General features: G+C 44.7%; 1 protein-coding gene across 1 annotated transcript; it reads left to right on the forward strand.

Moving 5' to 3' along the window:
* Positions 1-2,062: 2,062 nt before the first annotated feature.
* Positions 2,063-5,906, forward strand: LOC121270140 (T cell receptor alpha chain MC.7.G5-like). Its single transcript, XM_041175455.1, has 4 exons — positions 2,063-2,105; positions 2,254-2,535; positions 2,910-2,975; positions 5,593-5,906. Exons 1-4 carry the CDS (start codon positions 2,063-2,065, stop codon positions 5,904-5,906), a joined length of 705 nt encoding a protein of 234 aa, XP_041031389.1.
* The last annotated feature ends 4,739 nt before the right edge of the window (positions 5,907-10,645 follow it).

Consider the following 10,645-nt stretch of genomic DNA (forward strand, 5'->3'; position numbering starts at 1 on the left):
GAACGGAATGAGGGCAGAATTGGCTGCTCCTTATTCCCATTAAGAAAACACACTCCCACCCGCTTTCCTGGTGCCAGTTCAGTTGGTTTCCCGCTTCTTCTGACATGGCTGCAATAATTGGTTGTTTCTACCAGCCTGCAGGGGAAGCAGAAGTCCGCCAGCTCGAGACGATTCGAATAATTAGATGAGCCTGTTTAAATGTCCCTCAGTGTTAAAGACTTTCGGACATATTGAAAAGGAATATCCGTTTCTGAGGTGTTGCTGCCACCTGGTGGAAGCAATCAGAATGCCGCCGGCAATATTTTCTTCAATTCAGAGCGACTGCTTAGGAGTAATATTTCTAGGAGACTCAAAAGGTAAGTAAGATCGATTGTTGTAATTATATATCGTGATATTACTATAATTGCTGCACTAGGATGTACCTCTTTTTATATCACATTACACTGAGTGGTTAGCATTGATTGTTGCCTGAATATACAGTGTGTGAAGGCGTAAGTTTGGTGAGTGAGGGTGTTCAGTGAAGATACAAATTAATTAATCAAAATAAATGTAATTCGCTCAGTAAAGATGGCAGGAGAGGTGATGTGTCTCGGCTGCAGCATGTGTGAGCTACTGGCTTACACTGCAATCCATGGCAACCACATAAGACCATAAGACTTAGGAGCAGAAGTAGGCCATTCGGCCCATGGAGTCTAGGTCCGCCATTCAGTGAGAAGATGGCTATTCTGATAATCCTCAACTCCACTTTCCTGTCTTTCCACTATCACCCATGATTCACTTACTCACTGTATTTCTCAACCTTGGATATATTTAATGACCTAGCGTCTTTGGGAAACAATTCCACAGATTGACGACCCTCTGAGAGAATAGATTCCTCCTCCTCTCTATTTTAAGTGGGGGGCCCCATTACACTGCGATTATGCCCACCCCCACCACCACACCCCCCCCCACCACCACCCCCCCCACCCCCACCCCACGTCCTAGGAAACCCTGCGCCACTTTGCGTAACATCTGTCACTGGGAAAATGCTAGAGTCAATTATTAAGGAAGTAATAACAACCTAAATAGTGTCTTACAAATGTTCAATATGACCTCATTACTCTTTTCCACAATGCCCCTATTAATAAAGCCTAAGATACTGTGTGCTTTATTAACTGCTCTCTCAACATGCTGTGCCATCTTCAATAGCTTATGTACATATGTATATACGCAGCTTCCTTTGTGCCTGCATCTCCTTTAGAGTTTGTCCCTTTATTTTATACTATTTCTCCATATTCTTTCGGCCAAAATGAATCGCATCACACTTCTGTGCATTGAACTTCTTCTGGCAAATGACCCACGTCTCTATGTCCTTCTGAAGTTCAAATCTATCCCAAACAAACTTCACAAAGTTTCCAATCTTTGTATTATCTGCTAGTCTTGGAATCTATCTCTGAACAGCACAATCTAGTTTCTTACATCCAGGTCACCATAAGAAGACAAGTGTTACTCGTGGGAGCGTTGCTGAGCTGGAAGTCAGTGAATGGAAGCAGCTCGAGCTGCGCTGCAGCCAGTGTCCTCATTGTGGGAATAGTTCCGCTGCTAGAGACCGGGGTTGGGCATAAGAGTCCGGTACGTTCATGAGGGACTGTCTCGATGTCCTGGGCCCACATCCCACCTTTAACAAACACCACCCAATACGAACACATGCACCGACCTCCCGGTTCATCACTGTGGGGTAAGGAGGGCAGCAGCACAACTGGCAGAAAGAAAAGCTCCCTACCCCCAGCCCTATACAACAGAGTATTGTGGGAGGGGATTTCACATCCGGGTCACAATCCCAATGTAGAGTCAGAAAATTGCAGCCTCCTTTTATAAACCTGTCTCTTATTCACAAAACATTTAGCCAGCGACCCGAGAACCGTGCGGCCCATCAATGATCTCAGCTAAGCTGCCCTTTGTAAATCAACTCCATCCCCTAAGGTATTTCAGACCAGCCCTGAAGTCCAGTCTCCCAGTGCAGTCCAGGGCTGCAGTCTCCAGCTTCCCGTCACATAGACCTCCAGCTCTAGGCAACAGAGCGATGGGAATCCTCCTTGTTTTCACCCTGTGTGTCTGTATACCCCGTGAGTACCGATCAAACAAACCGACATTTTGTGGGTTTAATATAAAGCTGCTCGAGTCCATCCCAATTACAGACAATGTCTGGGGGTTTAACCCCGCTCCGTGGTTCGGCTCTGATGGTCCATTACACTCTCTCTGTTTAATTTCCAGGCTCTTTCAGTCAGTCAGTGACACAGACCCCAGCAGCGGTGACCAGGAAGGAGTGTCAGTCTCTCACCATCACCTGTGTTTACTATGGTTATTATTATTTACAAAATGGACATTTCTTCAAACAAACCCAGACCGGGACAGAGTGGGAGCGGATCTCCAGCGGGGAGAGATTTGTTGTGTCGGTGAATAAAGCAGGAAAGACATTTTCACTGGAAATTCGGGACGTGAGAGTTGAAGACACCGCCACCTATTACTGTAAAGCTCAGTACAGGTACAACATTGGTTAATCACAGAGGAAAAGGCCTGAACAAATAGCTCTGTACAATTAAAATATATATTCTCCGGGCCCGGATAGTGAATTGTCAGGTTGATGTTATCATCGCTGGAATCTGGTTACGTTTTATTGTAATTTCCACCATTCCGTTATCTTTCTTTGATATTTGTCTCGGTTTATATGAAGCGAACATCTCGTTCCCTGGACCAGTTACTCAGCGCTCAGGGCCTCACAAAGCACAGTGTGAGCCGGCAGACATTTTGAAACATTGAATATTGTTTATTTTTTTCAATCCGCTGAATATTTGGCAGTTTCTACTGTCTGGTGATGATTTCCCGCCAGGTTGAGTTGTCGGTGGTTCTTGTGCCGGGGAGACTGAGAGCAGTGTTACTGTGGTGGAAATATGATTCTGTGGATGGATCCGGTACGATGTTGACTGTCATAGCCGGTAAGTGACTCCAGCCACCCTCCCCCTCACACCTGTTGCGGCCTGTCCTGGGTAATGTTCACCGGCTGCTATTTTTTGTGATCAGTGTCAGTTCAGTCCCACGAAAAGGAAAACAAATGGTTTTCATAAGGAAACCTCTCTGTTGCCTTTTTCGATTTGGGGGCAGAATATTATTCAGGAGCCGGGTCGAACGTCTAGGTGAAACTATGTGTGAGATCTGTCGGACTAGGCGGTCAACGGGATCAGGGTGGGTGGAGGATGGAGTGTGGGGACGTGGGGGAGGGGATTTTAGGTTTGGAGGAGCATGAGGGTTCGCTGCATCTGAACCATTATTAGTTTCATTGGTACATCGGGGGGCCATCAATCCCTCTGATTCACAATCCTAATCGTTTGTAAGTTTGGAATTGCTGATATTTATCTCTTTTGAATGTAGATTTTTGAGATACTGGATTGCTTTAATTTATCTGTATCTGTGATTTCTGCAAATTAAAACAACACAGAGCAGTGGGAGAGTGAGGATGATGCACTAAACTGCTAGAAGGGAACAGGACCATAAGAGAACAATAATCATCGAAATCAAGAGAAAGGTTGGATGATTTCTGGGGGCCGTTCAAAATTCTTCCTGGCACGAGGGTGGGGGGGTGAGGTTTATGGAGGGAAAGGCTGCAATGGGTCCAGTCCGGAATGCTAGGTAAACGCTTGACCTCTTTGTTAGGGAAAGATCTAAATCCTTTGGAGTGAGTGCAACAAAGTTTCATCAGACTGATTGCTGAGATAAAGTCTTATGAGAAGAGATTGAGTTGTCTGGGTCTATATTGCCCCGGGTTTCGAGGAATTGAGATGTAATCTCATTTGAAACATGTAATATGGAAGACAGGGCAGATTCCCGGTGGATGTTTCCCAAGGCTGGAAAGTCTTTAACTATGGGTCAAAGTTTCAGAATAAACATTCGGCCATTAGAACTCAGAAGAGGAGAAGTCAAACCATTGTTGTGAGTCTGTACCTCAGAGAGCTGTGGATACTCAGTGCTGACTGTATTTAGGATGGTATTCGATAGATCTTTGGATACTAAAAGAATGAAGGGATATGGGGGCACTGCTGTAATGTGATTTTGAGGATGGAGATCAGCGACGATGTTATTGAATGGCAGAGCAGGTTTGAAAGGTGCTATAGCGGCCTCTCCATCTCTTTGTTAGGTTCTCTGCTTTGATTTCTTACATTCCTGAGAAATGCAATCAGCAACAATCCACGTCTCTCTAGAACGATTGAACAGGCTGGGCCACTTTTCACTGTAAAAGAGGAAACCGAGGAGATATCAGAGAAACCTTTTAATTATGAATGTGTTCAATCGGGTGGATGTAGAGCAACTGGTAACTTGTGGCTGAGTCCAGAGCAATAGGAGATTATTATAAGGTAGCCACTAATTGAAAATAAAATGCATTAAGAAAAATACATTTGCATGAGCACGTGTCAGAATGTGGAACTGGAGGTCACATGGAGTGGCTGGAGCAGAGAGCATTGATAGATTTATGGGAAGACTTCAAAATACAAGAGGAAGAGCGGAATAAACAGGCAGAAGGATGTGGACCGAATTGGTCATTTAGATTTCGGGCAGGAAGGGCTGGTTTGGAGTGTAAACATAGGCATCAATCAATTAGGTCGAATGGCCTATTCCTCTTCTGCAGATTGTGTATAATGTAAAAACTTCGAGAATACTCCGCTCAGAGAACCAGGGACAGAATCAGTCAATGAGCGGAAAGAATTGAAATTGTCAGAGAGCCGGAAGAGACAGCTCCCAGTGAGTAACAGGGAAACCACTGCGGAAACTGAACAGACTGATCCCAACCGACAACTGAGAGAGATTGGGACAAGTTCCCACGATTGCAAAAAGCGCAAACAGCACATTAACGTAAAATAAAATGAGAGTAACTGTAAATATTTCAAATTAAAAGGACACGGAGAAATTTGGGCCCTCATGTTAGATGAATATAGAGAAACAGATCAAAAAGCTGATAGAAACTCCCGAGCAGTGGTCAACTCCAGCAAATGATTAACCTTTGACCACCTATGTTCACTATCGGTTTGGCCCAATCAGTGCTGATGAATCTCATCAAGTTATTATGGATCTTGCTTTGATGCTACACAGTTCGGTTAGTCTCGGGCAATCATCTTGGAAGCTGATTGCTTCGCTGATAATAAAAAGTCCCTTCTGGAAAAATAGAAACAGAAATGTAATATACATTACATGCTGCACTGCAGTTGAAATCCGGTCCATCCTGTCGGTGCTGCCCCTCTAAAAATGCAACCCAATTATCCCCACTACTCTCTTTCCCCGTAACCCTGTGTTTTTCCATGTTCCAACATTTATCCATTACTCGGTTGGAAAACACCCTTAACCAATTTCACCGTCTGTTCAGACAATGCATGCCAAATAGTAAGAACTCGCTCTGAAACACAAAATAATACCTCATCCTTTCACTGCTTCATATTTCAATAACAGTGAATGAAGTTAAAGAATGTTATAAATTAAACAAACTCACCCAAAGCCAGAGCATCTACTGCGATTAACAAGTTTCCCAGTCTCTAAATAGAATAAGATCAAATTTTTCTCCTGCAGATTCCAGTTCCATTGTATCCCAGAATCCTCCTGTCCAAACCTCTGCTGTGGGTGACACCGTTACTTTAAGCTGTGAGTATTCAGGTGTCTGTCAGTACACCGTACACTGGTACCGTCAGTCCCCAGGACAGGCTCCGGAATACTTGCTTCAGAGACATGCTTCAGGAGAAGAGGATAAAGAAAACGCTGTTGGGGGGAGAAGTTCTGCTTCTATCGATCCTGCCGAGAAAATCAGCCGGTTAAATATCTCCAAACTACAACTGAGCGATTCCGCTGGGTATTACTGTGCACTGAGTCAGCGCACAGCACAGTGATACAGAGCACGGAGGGTGCCATACAAAAACCTGAACATGGAGGGATTACAGACACAGTGATAAAGAGCAGGGAGAGAGCTGTACAAAACCTGAACATGGTGGGATTACAGACATACAATGACACAGAGTGCAGGGATATTGGGAACTCAAACATTATTCACGAACATTTTCTCAAAGGTTGTCCGCATTTTACCGCACAGGATAAAGTGCTTGAACTGATCAGGTCTGCATTTCCTTCTCGCTCCTCCCACACTTGAATTTTCCTCTCTGCCCAATGCTCCCGTGAATATAATTCATGAAATTATTTCACATTCTCACACTCCATTATTTCCCATGAAAAATGCGTATTTTACCGATTCATAATAACCCAAGTGAGTTTATTGCCACCTTTTTCCACGGGGACCAGGAGATTTTTTTCTCTCTCTTGTTTGGTCCAGTCAGCCTTTTACCGATTGAGTTGATAAGAAGTCACCGCCTCCTGTGATTTCCCGGATTCTGCCTACGATCGGCTGAGAGATTCTCTCAACTCAACAGGACATTTACTGTCTGTTGGAACCGAAAACTGGGGCACCTCTCGACTGGAAAGGATTTAGATCCGGACATGCAAAATAGCATCTCCCACAATTGAGCGTAGCTGGGAGTGGCCCCTATCTGTGACACGGACCGCTCTGCACTCGGGACAAGCGGGCCACACATGCGAACTGGAACAACACAGCCTCTTACAATCGGCCTGTTCTATTTTAATCAACCGCCGCAGCCGCGCAGCGGGTTACTGGCCTCAAACATGACCGAAATCAAGTTTTATGAAGCTGATCAATGATTTCCCCATAATGGATGACGTCAAAATGCCTTCTATCAGTCACAGCCCATGTTTCACCCAATCAACCAGGGCCAGGGGGTCGGGGACCGGTGGGTGGGGGAACAGCCGGGAGTGGGGCGCCTCCAGCTCAGCTGATAGCCTGGGCATAAGAATGGAGGCTATTTGACTAAAGGATGTAATCAGGAGCGAAATGGTGCTGGGCAAATACATTACAACTGTTTCAAAGTCTGGATTTAGCTCAGTTTAGGGCCCCATTGTTCATAATTGTTATTAGAACATGCCTGGAGGCCGGATGGTACGTCACTATCCGTGTTCTCCTCTGTCTCCCCTGAGCAATTAGAGCTGCTCCGTCTGGTCTCACTACCTTCTCCCATTCCTCATTTAGATCAAGGGGGCGCTAATAAGATGATTTTGACCAGGTTATCTCTTTCACCTGGCGACTCCTGTAAAGGGTACAAAGATATGAAGTCGAGGTAACTCTTTTTAGGCGAGGCCCCCAGAAGAAGTCCAGAATAAGCGTTGTCCAAAAGTTGTTCATGCCCTGACAAGGTGTCTCAGGGAGTCTCCCGATGTGGTTCACTTCACAGGTGCAGCAACAATGAGCATGAAAGGGTGACCCCCTGTCAGTGGCGAGCGTCCCTTTAAACTGCGCTTGCAATTAACACCAAGATCGTGTTTTTTCTCGATCACCTGGACTCTGTTGGAGAGTGCTTTACTTGAAGCATTTGCACCAACCGCTGTGCAGCATCTTTAAGTAGAGCGAGCAGGCATTTTTGCAGCCTCACTGCGGCTCCCAGCTCTGACTTCAACTTCTTTATCGACATTACCTCGTGACCCCGAGTTCCATACTCCTCAGTCTGGGGAAACTCCCACCCAGTATCTGCCCTGTAAAGCCCCTGAAGAATATTATTTGTGTTCATGAGATCACCTCTCATCCTCTTAAACTCTAGGGAATATAGGCCCGGGCTACTCAATCTCTTCCCATTGGACAATCCATTCATCTCAGGAATCAGCCTGATGCGCCTTTGCTGCACTCCTTCCAAAGCATCTTGATCTCTCTTCTGTAAGGACACCAAAACTTTACACAGTATTCCAGACTGGAGTCCATTTCAGTCCTCCCCTGCATAAAACTCACCCAACATCCTGGGGTCGGATTGCACTTTGAAAGGCGGCCAGAGATCATCCAATCCTTCTCTCCCTTTGGACGAGCTATTTCTTGCTGGTTGTCAATGAACATGCCACCAGTTTATAATTGTTCCCTTATGTTCATGTTCTCCTTTATAAGATTAATGCATCATCCTTATTCTCTCACTGCACTATGCTGTTTCCATTAACATTAATCAGGGATACAGATAAATTACAGCAATCCCAACTCTCAACATCTGCTTTAAAATAGAGAGAAGTGTCTGCAGTTCCAAACTTTCACGTTTCAGCCTGAGGGCTGAAAAGGAGGAGAGTGATTGGTTCTACGAAGACAATTGAAAGGTATGGCGGGGACAATGTCGCTAATTTCAGTCATTGATTGTCCAATAATAAAATTCCATATTTACCCACATCAGGATCACTTATATCTGAAGTCCGTTGTGTCACTCTCCCGTTTTTCTCCCAGGTCAGGTATTGAACAAGCCACTGCAGGTATCCGAACTGGCCGCAGTTGTGTTGAGTTTATTCACCTGGTGCCTCATTCACATTGTACGGCTTGAGAGACTTGCAGCTGCTAACCATTTACACTGTTCAGTTTCTGAATTCCAAACAGAACGGTTAAACGAGTGGTTTCTGCAGTGCGGCCGCCGACAGCTTGAAGACCGTTGATCAGCGGAACCGGTTTTAGTCACGTTGAAATCACACAATGGGACAAAATTAAAACACAATTTGCTGGAATTCAGAAATTGAACCGGATTTTGTAGAATGAGCTGCTGGCTCTCTCTCTCTCTCTCTCTCTCTCTTTGTCTGTCTATTTCTCCCTGCCTCTATATCTTTCCTTCTTTCCCTGTCTCTGTCTGGGCCTCTGTCCCTTTGTCTATCGCATTCTCCTTCCCTTTCTAAATTTCTGTCTTTGTCGTTGTGTCTCTCAGTTGTCTCTCGCAATCTCTCTCTCTCTCTCTCCCTCTCTCTCTCCCTCTCTCCCTCTTTCTCTCTCACCCCCTCCCCTCTCTCTCGCACACACACTTTCTGCTGTCTGCGTCAATCTTTGTCTCCATCCTGTGTATCTTTCTGAGTGTCTCGGCATATTTTCCTCCTTTTCTCTCCCTCATCTCTCACTTTCTCTCTTTCATTCTACTTTCCTTGGCTTTCGCGTTCCCTGTAACATGCTCTACTTTCATTGGTTCCAATCGAAAGTGTCATTTTTCCCTTTTTTGTTCAGAATCCGAAATATTCGCAAACTTGACTTTCTGTCAATAAAACATTTTAACTTCGGATGCAAATTTACAGCCAGAAAGCGTCGGTTTCTGATTCTGGTGCTGTCAGAGGTGAAGGTTCAGTGTTCACAAAATGAACTCCCACCCTTCAGGTTATATGGCAGCCCAGCGATATTTTCCGTACAGTGCCTATATCAGTTTGTATCTCTGAATATTCAGCACACAATAAAACATCCCACTGTCACTCAGTTCTACATCTGTCAGGATTAAACTGAAAAAACGATCTGATACCCGGAGTGTTGAATAGATTCGGCCTCCCACACGCTCTGCTTACTGCCCTCCCTCTGAATTCATTTTGATTTTGAGTGCCAGCGCCTTCCCGTTTCTTTGTCGGTGCCAGAACAGATCATATCGGCGGTGACCTGTGGAGTTTCAACAGGGCAATACCATTCATCCTTTCTCCAAACATGATACTGATGATGCAGGTTGCTTAATTGTATTTGAATAGCACAGACTTTCGAATAGTCAATGAACAGAAGACAAATGGATGTTTAGATACTGGAGACAACAATAAATCCTCGTTCCTTTCCTTCATCTCACCAACATTGTATGAGGCCATTCAGCTCATCGTGTCAGTGTAGCCTCTTTGGCAGAGGCACCAAATTGTTCGCACTTCACTGTTCACCCTGCTTTGTCTTGCAAAAGTTTCCATTTCAAGTAGTTACCCAATTATGTTTTTGACATTTGTTATTGAAACTGCTTCCACCAACCTATCCGGCAGCGCATTCCACAACTCAACAACTTAGAGTGCAAATAAATGGCTGCTCAGGTTGCCTTTGATTCTTTTGCGAATTAATTTAAATCCAAGTTCTCTGATTACCGAGATTTCCGCCAGTGGATGCAACTTCCCTTATTTATTCAACTAAAACAGCTCATAATTGTTAATATCTCCATCGCATGTCCTGTCAATCTTTTCTGTTCAACACAGAACAACTGCAGATTCTCAAGTCGCTCCACAAAGCTAAAGCCTCTCATCAGTTGTAGCTTCCTAATAAATCTCTCCCGCACCTTCTGCAAGACCGTCAAATCATTCATCAGGTGTGGTTCACATATTTATACACAACAGTCCAACTGAGAACTTAACAGCTTTGTAGAAATGTTTAGCAAAGCATCCTAATCCTATTGATAAAATCAAGAATTTAAAATCTTCTTTACAGCAGTCCCAGCCTCCACCACCAACTTCAAACGTTTGTGCACTTTGCAAAGTCTCCATCTCTCTGTTCCGACAGCGCCAATGAACTTGCATCATTATGTTCATATCGGATATCCTCATCACCTTCAGGCATGAAGAAAGTCAAACAGAGATAGGTGAGCAAAAAGTATCTGGAGAGGTGCAGAAAGGCTAACTGCAAGATACAGAACCATATGTAGATAACTGTTGAATACCTTTAACAGAATGCACATCACTTAGCTTGCTGGGGGTGGGGGGTCTGGTGGTTGGGGGTTCCAAACAATTACATATTGTGTGGAGTCAGGATGTCACATCGGAATGACAGGGA

This window comes from Carcharodon carcharias, chromosome 27, assembly GCF_017639515.1.
Source record: "Carcharodon carcharias isolate sCarCar2 chromosome 27, sCarCar2.pri, whole genome shotgun sequence".
Classification (NCBI taxonomy): domain Eukaryota; kingdom Metazoa; phylum Chordata; class Chondrichthyes; order Lamniformes; family Lamnidae; genus Carcharodon; species Carcharodon carcharias.